We start from the raw sequence: 15,681 nt of genomic DNA, 5'->3' as shown, positions 1-15,681 counted from the left end.
ATGATTTACAGGTCATGTCACAGTGTTATACTGTCTTTTCAGAAACTTCCTCTTTTGCTTCAAAATTTTGATGTTCTTTGAGATCTAGACCTATAACTGAAACACAGTGTGTTCGTTACATGGAGAAACTACCTGCATTAAGCATTATAGAGTTTCGGGTGAATTGCTAGCTCATTATAGCTCTTAAAGCCTCAAGATTCATTTGTAACCTTTTTTTTTTTTTTTTAACTGATTTTTAGATGAACTCTACAGTCTCAACTGAGTACCATTCCCAAGCACAGAGGAGCAGGCCGTGGCCTCTAGCTTGTGAAACAAATCCTTGGTCCTTTTTCTCCCTGAATTAGTTCATTCAATTGACAATAAATGGAGTCCAACTTTCTAACATCTCTCCTCCCCAAAGAAGGCTTTGTGATGAAGTGGAAGGTAATGAGATGCCCCTCAAGCCATCGCCTACCACAGGCATTCTCTGAAATATGACAGGGAAGTGAATATGTGTTCTGCTTCTGGAAGGCTGTTTATGTACCTTCTGAACTGTGACCAGGACAGGACACAGCTCAAAAACATGAGGTGTTTCTGCTTGGTGAATAGGAAGCAGCAGCTTCACTGCCTTGTATGACACCTCAGAACTGTGTAGCTTATATAAGCTTCCAAATGGAGTGAAAGCAATGGCTGCTCTATCCCAGGATCAAGGCAGCACTAGCAAAATAACCAAGGGCTGTCCCACCAGGCAGTTGAGACTCATAGGAAAGGGAGGAACCAGGGTGAAGTCAAGAGACCATGCATTTATAGAGCTGTCCATTTTGAGTTAATGAGTTAAAAAAAGACTCCTCTCTGAAGTCTTGGCTTTTCCATTTACAAAATGGATTGAGTGTAAGGCCTGCCTTCCTCATTATTCACTCTCAAAGCAGGAGGCTCTACTCTCAAGATGGGTGGGTGATATTTGGGGGAAGAAGAAGGGCGCATTTCTGGCCCACGTGGAGTTTACATTTAGGGAGGGGAGACAGGCATGAAATATATATTTATGTAATCCTTGTTCAATATGAATTGTGATGAGTATCACTGAGAGGATCAAATGAGATGTAAATAGTGGACTATGTACTGTGTGAAGTGCTATGACCAGACATCATACCGGCTATTTTACATATAAAAATAATCACCACCACCACAGGAATCCATATGGTATTAATGTGAACCACCCTTTCAAGTGTTTATCATATATTGACTCATTTATCCCTCATATAGAAGCACCTGTGCTGTAGAAACTACTATTGTCCCAATTATATAGATGAGAAAACTGAGGTACAAAGAGGCTAATCTGTTGAAACAAACACGGCCACTAAGTGGCAGAGAAAGGACCCAAGCAGTCTGAGCAACCAAGTCTCTCTATTATGCTGCCTCTCAGGATATGATTGTCTCATTTTATCCTTGCGACAATCTAGGAAATACCACCGTCATTCCAATTTTCCAGATTTGGACACAAAAGCAGAACACCTAAGACACTCGCCTGAGTTCCCACAGCTAGGAGGTGGCAGTCAGGCTGTGACCCACCCCGGTGCCTCCTGGGATGCCCTCGAAGGGGTCAACCCCGCCCCCGCCCCAGGAAACACTTCTTCCAGGGCAGCTTTCTGACGTCTGCCCCGCCCCCTCCCGCACAGGTGTTCCTGAAGAGCGACCGCGTGGCACGCATGGTGCAGAGCGGCGGCTGCTCCGCCAACGACTCGCGAGAAGTCTTCAAGAAGCACATCGAGAAGCGCGTGCGCAGCCTGCCGGAGATCGACGGCCTCAGCAAGGAGACCGTGCTGAGCTCCTGGATGGCCAAGTTTGATGCCATTTACCGCGGGGAGGAGGATCCCAGGAAGCAGCAGGCCCGGATGACGGCCAGCGCCGCTTCCGAGCTGATTCTGAGCAAAGAGCAACTCTACGAGATGTTCCAGAACATTCTTGGGATCAAGAAGTTCGAGCATCAGCTCCTGTACAATGCTTGCCAGGTAAGAAGCTGTCACCCAGGCCCAGGGCTGTGAGTAAAGCAGGGCCAGGGACTTCCCTGGTGATCCGGGGTGAAGGCTCCGCACTTCCATTGCAGGGGTCTCGGGTTGCATCCCTGGTGGGGAACTAATATTCCCCGAGCTATGCAGCACAGGAAAAAAAAAAAAAAAAGCAGGGCCCTATGACAACTTCTATGTTTCCTAGTCATTGTTGCCTTCGTGTGCATATCTTGATTTTTTTAAATGTATTTTTAATTACGTTTTGTAATTTTAATATATTTTAAAATTACATTTTGTAACTGCATTGGTAAAAGTTGAATATGGTCCAGTCTAGAATATTTTCAGGTTTTTCTTTTGATTTTTAAAAGAAATGAAGACATTTTGTGAGCTCCTGAAAATCTCCTGGCCCCTAGATGCTGTGTGTATTGTGTTCAGGGGGTCATTTGGCCCCTTTGTGGAAAGTGTCGTAAGATCAAGATGATTTTTTTTTTTTAAGATTTTGTGCCTTTAAAATAGATGGTATTTACCAACTGAGGGGCTTGTACTTCCTCATTTGGTGACACATTTGGACCTAGCACCTGGTCAAGAGAAATTATTTACAACAAAACTTCCATAAAACCTGTCTTGTACCCTTATATTAGTCACACCATAAATTTCCAAGTGGATCTGAGGTGGCTAGCTGAGGCTCTGCTTGCGTGCGTGCTAATTCGCTTCAGTCATGTCCAACTCTGTGTGACCCTGTGGACTGTAGCCTGCCAGGCTCCTCTGTCCATGGGATTCTCCAGACAAGAATAGTGGAGTGGGTTGCTGTGCCCTCCTCCAGGCTCATCTTGGGCCCACCCAAAAAGTGCACTTATATTTTCTCTGGAAGGAAGTTTATCTTTCCCCATTATATTCCTTTATTCAACAAATACTTATTGTGTGCCTACTCAGCAGACTTCGCAGAGTTTATTGAGTGTCTCTTGGGAGCATTTTTTTTTTTTCCCCCTTGGGAGCATTTTTAAAAGGCGCATTTCCAGCCCCAGCCCTAGATTCTGGTTCTGCATTCTCAAGGTGGGGCCCAGAAAAATGCTTTTTTAAACAAGAATTTCCCTTCCTAGTAATCTTGCTCCCCGTTGCCTTTAAGAACCATTATCGAATTTCAGCTGTGCCCTGGTTTCTCTCTACAACTGTACCCCTAAAGTTGGTTAAATGAGGACACTGTAGTTCATTGACTAACAATTGTTCCTTGCTCAGAATCCAGTAAACCTTGGTAAATCTTAATATAACTCTGAGGTCTTGGGAGTTAACTTCCCCACACATGAGCTTGGGATGCAGTCATAAGAATGCATGTATGCAAAGCCTGGAGTAACATGGGGCACTTTCTAAATGGTAGCAATTAAAGTTTATTACAGTCTATTGGAATAAGCAAAAAGTCAACAGACACCATCAGAACAGTGCCATAAATATATATTTTTTTAATTTAAAAAAAAATTTATTGGAGTACAGTTGATTTACAGTGTTGTGTTAATTTATACTATATAGGAAAGTGAGTCAGTTATACATATATGTATATTCACTCTTTTTTAGATTCCTTGCACATATAGGTTATTACAGAGTATTGAGTAGAGTTCCCAATGCTATACAGTATGTCTTTATTAATTATCTAATTTATGTATGGTAGATTTAGTATGATCATCTTTAAGTCCATCTGTGTTGCTACTACAAATGGCATTATTTCATTGTTTTTTTTGTGGCTGAATAATATTCCATTGTATATAATTAAATGTTTAATGTAAGAACTACAGGATATTGAGATTTTCTTCTTCCTGCCTCCATGGCTATCTGCTAATTCAAGGCACACATCATTTACTTCGATGATCAGTGTTTACCCAACTGGTAGCGCTGCCTCCCTTCTTGCCCAAGAAAATGTACCCACCACACACCAATCGAAGTGATCTTTTAAAATTGTAAACTGGATCATGCCAATTCTGCACTTAAGATCTTCCATGGCCATCTCCTCACCCCTAGAATGGCATCCCTACTCGTAACTAAGGCTTAAGGCAGAACAGGAATCAGCCTGGATCACACCACTTTCCCTGTGTGCTTTCTCACTGGCCTTCTTGCTGTTTCCCAAACATATCACATTGGCTGTGGGCCTTTGCATTTGCTCTTCCCTCAATTTAGAATACTCTTTGCCAAGACCTTTGCATGACTGGCACAGCTTAAATGTCAGCTTCTCCATGAGGTTTTCCTGGACCACTTCATCTAAAGTTCTCCCTTGCTTCACACCCTGCCAAGTCACTGTCTTTCCCGTTCCCCTGTTTGATTTTTATCAAAGCATTTACCCCTGTCTTCCATCTCCTATTCACCTGTTTTTATGTTTACTATCTGTCTCACCCTCTCTGCCCATCCTTCAGCAAAATGTTGGCCTTATGAGGATGATAGTTCATCTCTGCCTTATTTGCAAATATCTCCAAAAAGTATTGAAAACACTTCGTCAAATGCTTTGTCAAAGTATTTCCAGTACTTTGACACAGAACAAGTGTTCCATAAATGCCTATTGCATTAATAAATGGATGATGGCAGATTGTTCTAACTAGTTGGTAGCATCTTATCAACAATTACAGCTCACCCTAAAATTTCTGGATGTTTTAGTAAATAGGAATCTGTTTGAAATCTCATAATATAGTGTGTGTATGTGTATGTGTATATATATATATGTATATATATATATAATATTCAAAGGTATTCCTGACACCCTGCTCTCCTCTCAGCCCACTTCAGTTCAGAACCCTGGTTTCCTATCCAAAGATAGAGAGTTTCTGTGATGGGTTAAAAAGTATTTGAAATTCTCAAGCCTCAATTTGTGATTAAATTTATTTGTTATTTTAAATTAACATATTAGTACTGCATCCCATGTAGCAGTAGATTGGGGTAAGTAGGTAGCAAAGCCATCCATCACCACCCTCTTGTCTACGACAAGAAGATGAGTTGTGATAGCTTCAAAAAGATTGACAATCACCCACCTAAGTGGTAAGTAATATGCAGAATTAGAGTTAGTCAAGTGTTCCTAAACTTGCTAGGCATAAAATGTTTCTAGGGATTAGTTTTTCTAATTTCAGTGGCTAGCTTATCATGAAGATTTTCTGCTCTTGCTTAAACATTAGCATCACTGAAATGAATCTATTGCTGTGCCATTTCTTACCTTGGTTGCTTTGAACTTGTTGACTATGGTACAGTGGCAGGACCTTGTTTTACTTGTTTCTCCTAAAAAAATAATTTATTCTACTCATTTTCAAGATTTTTCTATGTGGTATTAAAAAATACAATGATATAAAAGAGTAATGTCTTCTTTCCCCGAAATAATGGTTGTCCCCTTAGCTGAAAGAGAGTTATAAGAAATGTAAAAGGAAGTAATGTCTTGGGACTGGAATACTTAAGGCATTTAGTATTTTATTTTATACTGACACCTAGTCTGATTACTGCTTCATTGGTTCACCTCAGTAGAAATCAGGGCAAAGAGCATATACAGGTAATTCACAAAGAAAAAAACAAAATAATTCTGAATATATGATTGTATGATTTCTGAGTTCCATGTGTTTAGTCATATGAGTTATATAATTGTATTGACAATCAGAAGTATTTTAAAAGAAATATACCATTGGTAACAGTAATACATTGCAAATGTTACAGAAATAGGTATTCTCATTACTTACTGGTAGAATGATTTATTGTGGTAAACTTTCTGTAGCATAATCTGTTAATTTGCAGCCAAACACCTTTATATTTGGCAAACCTTTTAACCTGGCAGCTCTGCTTCTAGAAATATGTTTTAAGTAGATTTTATCTACTTTGTTTCAGAGATTTTATCAAGAGTTTTAAGTCCAAAGATGTTCATTGCGGCATTTTATATGACAGTGAAAAAAATAGACACAACCTTCATTCCCAGTAGTAGGGGATTGATTAACTAGATTTTAACAGTATGAGACAATACTCTTCAGCTAGCAAAATAGTTGCTGAAAAAGAACACTTACCATGTGGGGAAATGTTCAGTAGATATTTGTGGAATAAGTGGAAAGTCAGGCTATGGACCAGTGTGAAGATATAATTCCATTTTTATGGAATAAGGACTGGATAGGCAAACAATAAAATCTAAACTATGATTATTTTTAAGGGTTATGATATCTTTAAGGTTAAGCATTATGATTGGTTTTTGTGTTTTTCACTTGTGCTTTTTGGTGTTTTCACATTTTCTACCTTAAGTTTATAGGTATTTTGTAAATAGAAACAAATAGCAAAAATCTCAACAAAGAAGGTATTAAAAGAAGAAAATTATCTTCAATGTTGTATTTGAGACCTCAGTCATTAATATATCACCTTCATGATTTTATACCATTTCCAAGTACTACCCGTGTGATTATTTATTTAATATCCATAATTAAGCCAACACTTAACTCACTTTGTAAGCCTGTCTTTACCTTAGAAGTAATACATGTGAAATCACAGCTTTGATGTACTAGATTTTAAAAATACTATGCAGTAATGTGAACCATAATCATTAAAATAGATGCTCTTTATCAGTCTGCCTCTGACATAATCTTACACCACCATTGATGTGGGCAGCATGACTCTGGTGACCAGTTCCTTTAAATACTGACATTGATGGGATAGATTCCCTCTGACACCATCCCTGAAAATAGCCCCAGACTAACCAGAACAGATTTCACCTGAAGTCTGTACTTCTAACACCCTGCGGTCAGGTTTCAGAAATTATAGAGACACTCACTAGCTTTCTCATAGATTATACTCAACTCTGCAGTACTCCATCCACTCATAGGAGCAAAGACATAGAACTGAAAATCATATACTTTTCATTTGTAAAAGTATGCTTGTTTTGTTTTATATTTTCTGATCCTTCTCCCTGTGAGAGAGAGCAGTTCATAAGTGCTTTCAATCTAGAAAATGCTTATTTCCTTGTATGCATATTGTATTTTAGGGGAAAGTATAATCTGATTTCTGGTGCAGTTTTCTGATGGTTTCTGTGATCTCTCTGTGAGGTACTGCCAGGAAGTTGTTTTTATCTCAAATGAGAAAGGATATTTAACAAAGAGTGATTGTATCAGTTACACATCAACTGTCTGTTGCAAAACGAATGTCCATCACACCATTTTTTTTTTAAAGCAAGGAGGCTTAATAAATGTCTCCATATTTACACACGAAATTTTTTACAGACGATCGTGTTTGAAGACTCATGGCTCTGGCCCAGAGAAGAGTTTGCTCTTACAGCATAATCATCGTTGTAAAATCATTGAAAACCCTTATTATAAAATCAGCGTTGTTTTTATTTTCCCAAACTCTTGAGAAGAAGCAATTACATAGCCATTTGAGTTGAAATCTGTTACTCAAAAACCATAGGATAACCTCTGAGAATGGGTGTTATCATCTGAGAAATGGGACTAACACGGACCTGCTTTCTGTTTTCATAAAATGCAAAGGTGATGATGATGTATTTTAAAAGTTTAAAGAATGCAAAGCGCCCTTTTTCCTCATTCTTTCTAGTAACCTCCACATCTGGAATTGACTTAATGCCCAGTTAGACGTCCCAGATGTCTGCAACTTCCTACCCGTATGCTTAACTTCATGAGTTTTCCTTAATTGTTCTATTCTGAAATGGGCGGGCATTTCTTCTTGAAAAACACTTCAGAGGTGTTTCACTTTTATGTATTTTTAAATGAAGATAAATCCTTCTTAGGGAAGCAACCCAACTAATATCCAAGGGGATATGGATGAGTAGAAGCTAAGAAAGTTAGTTGTTTCTTCATGTTTCTGTTCTGCTCTCTGAGAACAGCCTTTCTTTCTGGTTGTGTCCTTATGATCTCACCCGTAGCTCCTGGAAACGTGGGGATATGAGTCTAATCTTCTCCTCAGCCATCAGTTGTGCCTCGTGGGCAGCAAGGCAACATACATAGTGCAGTTAGATGAAGATGACAGTATTCTGTTCATTTATCTTCTCTGAATTTCTAGAGATTTTTTCATATAATCCAGAAGACTTGAGAAGAAACACATAGAATATAATTTCCCAGTCTATAAACATCTTTGCATTTTCAGTATTAACGTTTCATTACCTTTCCTCCAGTCCATCATTGATGTGGCTTTTGATGATGTGATCTTGTTACAGGGCTCTCTTCCTTGGACTTGATTAACACTTGGCAGCTTTTCAAATAGTTTATTAGACTCTAAGCAGAAACCTCACATTGTCAGCTTTCAGCTGTGACCCGGATTACTGGATTGTATCTATACCTCATTATAGAGTCTTTCATCTCTATTTAAGTAGATATTTTTTTTTCCCATAGAATCTTTCATCTCTATTTAAGTAGATTTTTTTTCCTAATCCATAAGTCTCCAGAAGATCTGTAGTCTCAGAATTTGCTTCTTGTCCTGGCTGTATTTCTTAATCACTTTTTTTTGGCTCTCTGTCAATATTACATTTCTTTGTACATAATGGTCTTTCAGTAAATACCTACTGAAGAAATGTTTTAACATCTGAGGGGATGGACACGGCAGACTAGTATTAAACACTTTTATTTAGCAGTGTACTTTCATTATTCCTAAGTTCATTCATCAATTTAACAAATGTTTTACCTGCTTGCTGCGCACTAACCACCATGTTTCAGATACTGGGATAAAGCCTAAACTTTTCTGTTTTCTCACAGATAAGCCCATATTTTACTTCCTGGCAATCTTTCTCTTTGTTCACCCCCAAAACAACTCCCAGTGACTTCTATAGTTTTTTCCTCCTCAGAGTATTGTATTTGTTTTCATTGTGTTGCTGTGTAAAAATTGCCACAAATACAGTGTTTTAAGATACTACTCATGTATTATCTCAAAGTTTCTGTAGATCAGAAATCTGGCATTACTTAGCTGGGTTCTCTGAGTGCTCAAGGAATCATAGGGCTGGAATTAACTATGATTGGGCTATGTTCTTATGTCAGTGCAGCTGTAGAAGTCTTCAAAGCCAGCCATAGAGAGAGAGAACTTGTCTGGTGTTTCAAGTCTCTGATTAATCAGGACTTCACTGGCAGTCCACTGGTTAAGAGTTAGCTTTCCAGTGCTGGGGGTGTGGGTTCCATCCCTGATTCAGGTCTGCCTTTCTGCTGAAAAATCAAAACATAAACAACAGAAGCAATACTGTAACAGAGTCAATAAAGACTTTATGAATGGTCCACATCAAAAAAACCTTTTCAAAAGAGAGGATCTTAATCACCGTAGTCAGTCCCATCCAGGATAACCATCCTTTTCTATTAAAGTCAACTGATTAAGGATTTTAATTACATCTGCAGAATCTCTTCATTCTTGTCATATATTATCAATTAGAAGCAAGTCGTAGAGTCCCCCTGGATTTTCCTACTGGCTCAGTGGTAAAGAATTGGCCTATGCCAATATCCTCCTAATGCAGGAGACGCAGATTTGATCCCTGGGTCGAAAATATTCCCTGGAGGAGGAAGTGGCAACCCACTGCAGTATTCTTACCTGGGAAATCCCATGGACAGAGGAGTCTGGCAGGCTGTAGTCCATAGGGTTGCAAAAGAGTTGGACACGACTTAGTAGCTAAACAGCAACAAGGACATAGAGTCCCCCACCCTCAAGGGCAAGTGAGTAGAATGTTAGTCACTGGGGATCATCTCAGTTTCTGCCACAGTTGTTCTGCCCCCATTCCAGTGTTCTTCATAGAACTCCTTCAAGTAACCTTTTAAGAGAAATTCTCCCTTATCATTCCACCTAAAACAGGCTTCTCTGTGTTTGGGGTTTGGTTTTTTTCTGTAACAGTACCTTGCTTTTTACCATCATAGAAAACCACACAATCTGAAATTACCTTGCATCAGTTCAGTTCAGTCACTCAGTCATGTACAACTTTGCAACTCCATGGACTGCAGCACGCCGGGCCTCCCTGTCCTCCACTACCTCCCGGAGTTTACCGAGACTCATGTCCATTGAGTCGGTGATGCCATCCAACCACCTCATCCTCTGTCATCCCCTTCTCCTCCCGCCCTCAATCCCTCCCAGCATCAGGGTCTTTTCAAATGAGTCAGGTCTTCGCATTAGTTGGCCAGAGTATTGGAGTTTCAGCTTCAGCATCAGTCCAATGAACAGCCAGGACTGATCTCCTTTAGGAAGGACTGGTTGGAAATTCTTACAGTCCAAGGGACTTTCAAAAGTCTTCTCCAACACCACAGTTCAAAAGCATGAATTCTTCATACCAGTTGCTATTTGTTCCCTTATTTTCTGCCTCCCTCTCCTGATACTGTTATTTAAGAGCAAGGACCATGTCTTGCATTCACCACTCTAGGGCAAATACTTAAGCACAATGCTAGGCACACAATAGATGTTCAACTAAATATTGACTAAATCACTAAACGGAGAGGCCAAGGCATTTATGGTCTTCAGATGCTTAAATGCCCATATTCTACAAAGGTGAGTGTTTCCTCCTTTGTTTCCCTTGAGGCAAAGTGCAGCAGTGGAACAGACATGTTAGTCTGAGACCAGAATCAAACTGCTGATTCTCCTGTTTTATTGTGTGGATTTCACATGAGAGTCGCAGAATGCCGGTAGTCATAAACCTTCCCTCTGGTCACTCCCTGCCTATCTCTCCCATCACAGGGTGGGAGGACGATGTACAGAAATTAAATTCACTCGCTGCCTCTAACAGTCATTAGATATTTGCTGGACTGCTGGTTTTCAGTGGCTTTGCCTGCCAGATGTACTTTAATTCAGCATTCTTGGGATATGGAAGGAGATCAAGATGTATCCATCCCCATGAACATGTTCTCTGTTAGCAGGGGCAAAATTAGTGGGCATTGAAGATGTGGAGGGCACAGGGCCAGATAGCAATATTTAATTTCCCAGAGCAACAATTCTCTGATGACCCCATCAGGACTTTTCATGATGGAGTCATCAGAAAATTCTTGCTTCTCTAGCAGTTCTTCCTAGAACACATGGTTAGACATTTCTGTCTAACTGTGCCTGCTATTATGGTGAGATGGACTGCAATGGAACCTTGAAATTGAGAGGCAGTGGGTATCCTGGATCTGAGGAACAGGAAATTGGTCATTTTCTATGCAGGCTTTGAAACTGCTGGAGACATTTTACAAAGCTCTTCCCTTTGTTGCCAAAATGGAATTACAAATATACTGGGTTTATTTGAAGTCTTTTCATAAGCATTGAACCACAAAATTGTAATCAGAGGTGTTAAAGAGGTGTTCTTTCAGAAAAGGACATACAGAAATAGTATTTTCTACTTAGCTACCTTTCACCAAATGAGGGAGGCTATTATAAACCAATCTAACCCAGCTATGCAAAGGGAGATATTTTACAGGTCTTCTGACATGCTTCACCAACCCAGACTCCCCATGATCATTATTTGAATTTACTTTATTCTTCTTCAATGATTCAAACCTATAGTTTGCAGAAACTTGGATAATAGAGTGTTGTTTACTGATTAAATGTTGTGGTTAGCTTTTTTGTCTTCACCCTTTATGCAGGTATACATAAAGCATTGTAGTTCTTTCCTGCCCAGCTTGTGAGTGGTTCTGTCTTTCATAATAGACTTTTATTCAGGGAACACCTCCCATCCATGTCCGACCTCCAGTTTGAACAGTAATAATACCTATCAGATATGAAGCCTTGACCACATGCCAGACACTAAGCTTAATACTTTACATATATTATCATATTTAATCCTCATAATAAGCTTGTAAGCTAGTTATTTTTACACATTTTAACAAACAACCTAAAAGAGAGAGAAAGAAGTTCAACAATTTTTCCAAGGTGAGTCAGTCAGTCAGAAGCAACCTGGATTTGAACTCCAAATTGTATGACTTAGCCTCCAAGTAAAATAAATAAAATTTTAAAAATTAGCTCTTTCATGTAATTGATGAAAATAATGGTGATTTTATATCAATATAGAAGGCTCTGAAGAGTAAGTAGAAAGTTTATCAATCCTGCCTTTATTCTAGGAAGACAGCTACGTGTGTATTGTACTCAGTCTTTTTGAATCTCTTTTAATATAGCCTGTTCCTTTATTCCTAAAATTTATTGGAGGAAAAGAAAGGTCAGCTGACACTCAGTTCTTTGCATTTTCTTTTTTTAAAAAAATTTTTATTGGAGTATGATTGATTTACACTGTTGTGTTAGTTTCTGCTGTGCAGCAAAGTGAATCAGTTATACATATACATAGATTCACTCCTTTTAAGATTATTTTCCCATATAGGTCATTACAGAATATTGAGTAGAGTTACCTGTGCTCTATAATAGGTCCTTATTAGTTATCTGTTTTATATATAGATGTGTGTATGTGTCAATCCCAATTTCTCCCTGCCCCCACTGTTTTCCCCTTGGTAACCATGTTTGTTTTCTACATCTGGTACACTGTGTATTTTCTAGTTAGAATTTTAGTGAATGTGTCTTTATTCATAATAAGCTTGTAAGCTAGTTATTTTTAATTCACTGGTAACCAGTAAGGTTTATTATTGCTTCACTCATTTAGGTTCTACTGTATCAGTACTAGTGTGTCCTGATTTCACTTTTAGAAACATACTTCAAACCTCACAGTGTTCAGAGGATGGTTAAGAACAGGAAATGTTGCTCTTTCTTGCCTGTGCATTTTTAGTGTGTAATCAAGCCAGTAAGAGGACTTGAAAACATGTCTTGCATAATGAGTACCTTCCTGGGTTCAGTGACCCCAGAATTAGAACAAAGTTGCTCTTGGGAGAAAAAAACACACCCACAAAAGCATGTGTGAACTTTCACCTTACAAAGGTTTTCAATGAAGAATTAAACCAGGGGTTGCTAAATGTTTTAGGCTTTGTGGACTTTGCAGCCTGTATAGCAACTACTTAATTCTGTCATTGTAGCAAAAGCTACCATAGGCATTATGCAAAGGAATGGTCATGGCTGTTTATGTTCCAGTAAAACTTTACTTATGGCAACCCACTCCAGTGTTCTTGCCTGGAGAATCCCAGGAATGGTGGAGCCTGATGGGTTGCCATCTATGGGGTCGCACAGAGTTGGACACGACTGAAGCGACTTAGCAGCAGCAGCAGCAGCAGCAGCAAAACTTTACTTATAAATCAAGCAAATGGCAGATTTGACTCCAGGGCTGTAGTTTGCCAACCCCTGAGTTAAATACTGTATCACATCATAACAGAAATAATTCTTTACTTTCCACAAAGTTGCCCGTTGAATATCAGACGTTACTTTTACAGCCCCAAAGGTTTTTAACACAAAACCTGCACTGTCTATGTCCATTCTGTGAACAGTGGGACATAATGGTGGTTAACAGTGTCGGCAGTGAAGACCATCATTACATAACCCAGAAGTGAAGTCTGTGCTGTTGACTTCTTAATACACTTGCCATTTCAGTCTTTTTTTTTTTTTCTTTTTGATTGGTTGATTTTATAGGAGAAAAGTACATTTTAGTAAAGAAAGAAATCAACAGTGAATTTATCCTTACCACTGTACATCTTGGCCAAGTCACTTACCTTCCTTAAGCATCACTGTGCTTCTCTGTAGAATGGGAATAATACAGCACGTGCTTTACTGCATTTTTTGTGGTACCATGGTGGTGAGACTCAGCATTTCCATTCTTTGGTACCTACCGAAGAGAACTGAGTATATTTGTCCACCAAAGGAATTGCCAAGAATATTTATGGAAGTGCCATTGCCAGTAGCCAAAGATTGGGCGCAATCCAAATATCTATCAACAATATCAAAGTGATACACAAATCATAGTATAGTTATACAGTGTAATATTCAAGCAGTTTAAAAATGAAGAATAACACTGGTACATTCAACAACAAAAATGAATTTCACAGACATTTATCTTGAATTTCATTTGTCTTGAAATTCAGTTACATTTATCTTGAAATTCAAGGTCAGGAAAAACTCATCTATGATGACACAAATCAGAATAATGATTGTATCAGCAGAGGGGGAGGGGAAACTGGCTAGGTATTGATTTGAAGGTACTCAGATGCCAGGAATGTTCTATTCCAGTAACATCCAAAATGGCAGCCACTTACCTCGTTGAGTTAAATTTTAAATTCAGTTCACACCAGTCACATCTCAAGTGTTCAGTAGCCACATATGTCTTGTGATTGTCAAAGTGGACAGTGCAGACACCTCCCCAAGTCCTTTTGGACAGCAGTATTTACTGTATCTTGAGTAGGATTGTGTTTTCATGGTATACATCTATGAAAATTAACCAAGTTATGCCCTTGGAATTTACACTTTACTGTATATGTACCTCATAAAATATGCTTCAAAATAAGTATGTTTCACCTTATAAAATAAGAGGGAAGTGAGCAAGAAAGAGAAAAGGAAAACAAAAAGTATAAATAACGGCTTTTAAAATTTTAATTTTGAAACTAATATGGGACATAACCACAGGAAGAAAAAGCATAAGAGCTCTGTGCAGAAATATCAAATAAAACTTTCAAGCTAGATATTATTTCTCATTAACTTTAATTAGGCTCCTTTTAGGTTTACAGGCTTAGCAAATTATCAAACCAAAAATAAAAACCTTAGGCTCTGCTCTCAGGCAAGTTTCTTCAAATTCTGAAGCATTCATGAATGCTCTTCTGGTATCATTGCCTTTGTTACATCCCTGTGTAACTAATCTGTTTTGCTAATTAGATTCCATCATGAAGCATGGTTTCAATCATTTTCTGTCCAGCACCAGCATCTTTGTTTGTGTAGAGATGTGTGAGCCCCCATCGTGCACAAATGCATTCAGAGTAATGAGTTAGATTAGAGTGGTCTGATTTCTGTTTTATGAAATTTAATTGAAAGTGTAACTTCAGTCTTTGTTACAGAAACCTGATTAACCCACTACTTTATCTTACATGTGCAAGAAAGAATCCCTTTCAACATATAGTAGCTTTTACATTATCAAGAAGCATAAAAGAAGCAGTCTGAGAATTGTAGGTCACATGTAGGCCTCTCACACTGGATATAAACACATGTGTTTGAGCAGAGTGGAATGAATCAGAAGAGCTGTGTGACCTTGGATAACTTCTTACTTTCTCTGAGTTTCAGTTCTCCTCGCTTCCTGTCTTCCCTGGCTCTGCAAGGAAGAGTTGTTGTTTTGCTTCTGTTTGTTCCCAGCACAAGACATGGCAACCACGGAGCAGCAGAGAGCACGGTGACTCTATAATTTAGTACCGTGCACCTCCTCTCCCTCTGGACTGTGAGCATCTGGGGTCCGGGAAGTGTATCATTGTTTCCTTAACATGTAGGCCACTGCCTGGCCTGCAGGATGTCTGGAAAAAGGTCTTTTGAATAATTGAGTCAGTAAGTGAATGAAAGAATGAAAGAGTGCTCTGTTATATATTGTTTGTAACCCATTACCCCACAAGTGACTTGGGCTTGAAACAACACACATTTATCATCTCATAACTCTGAAGAGTCAGGAATTAAGCACCGCTTAGCTAGGTCTTCTTTCCCAGGGTTCCTCACAGGCTACAGTCAAGGTATTGTCTGCAGCTACAATCCTCCCAACTAGAGCTGACTCTGCTTCCAAACGCAGTCTTCTTTGTCGGGAGGATTTAGGTCCTTGCGGACTGTTGGATCGTGCCTTTGCAACATGAGAGTGGAACTTGGCAGCATGGCAGCTTGCTCCAGCAAGAGAGAGTTTGCTAGGAAGACCGAGTTTGCTACA

At 39.1% G+C, this 15,681-nt stretch overlaps 1 protein-coding gene across 24 annotated transcripts in view; it reads left to right on the top strand.

Moving 5' to 3' along the window:
- The window catches only part of CADPS (calcium dependent secretion activator), a 473,124-nt gene that overhangs the window by 133,614 nt on the left and 323,829 nt on the right, over positions 1–15,681 (top strand). For all 24 annotated transcript variants that reach the window (XM_040246540.1, XM_040246563.1, XM_040246549.1 and 21 more), the window contains exon 3: positions 1,656–1,988. In XM_040246540.1, coding sequence (XP_040102474.1) covers positions 1,656–1,988 — 333 coding nt within the window. The remainder of the gene's footprint in view (positions 1–1,655; positions 1,989–15,681) is intronic.

This window comes from Oryx dammah, unplaced genomic scaffold, assembly GCF_014754425.2.
Source record: "Oryx dammah isolate SB20612 unplaced genomic scaffold, SCBI_Odam_1.1 HiC_scaffold_9, whole genome shotgun sequence".
Taxonomy (NCBI): Eukaryota; Metazoa; Chordata; class Mammalia; order Artiodactyla; family Bovidae; genus Oryx; species Oryx dammah.
The sequence above is the reverse complement of the archived record's forward strand: the minus strand, read 5'-3'. Positions and strand labels throughout refer to the sequence as shown.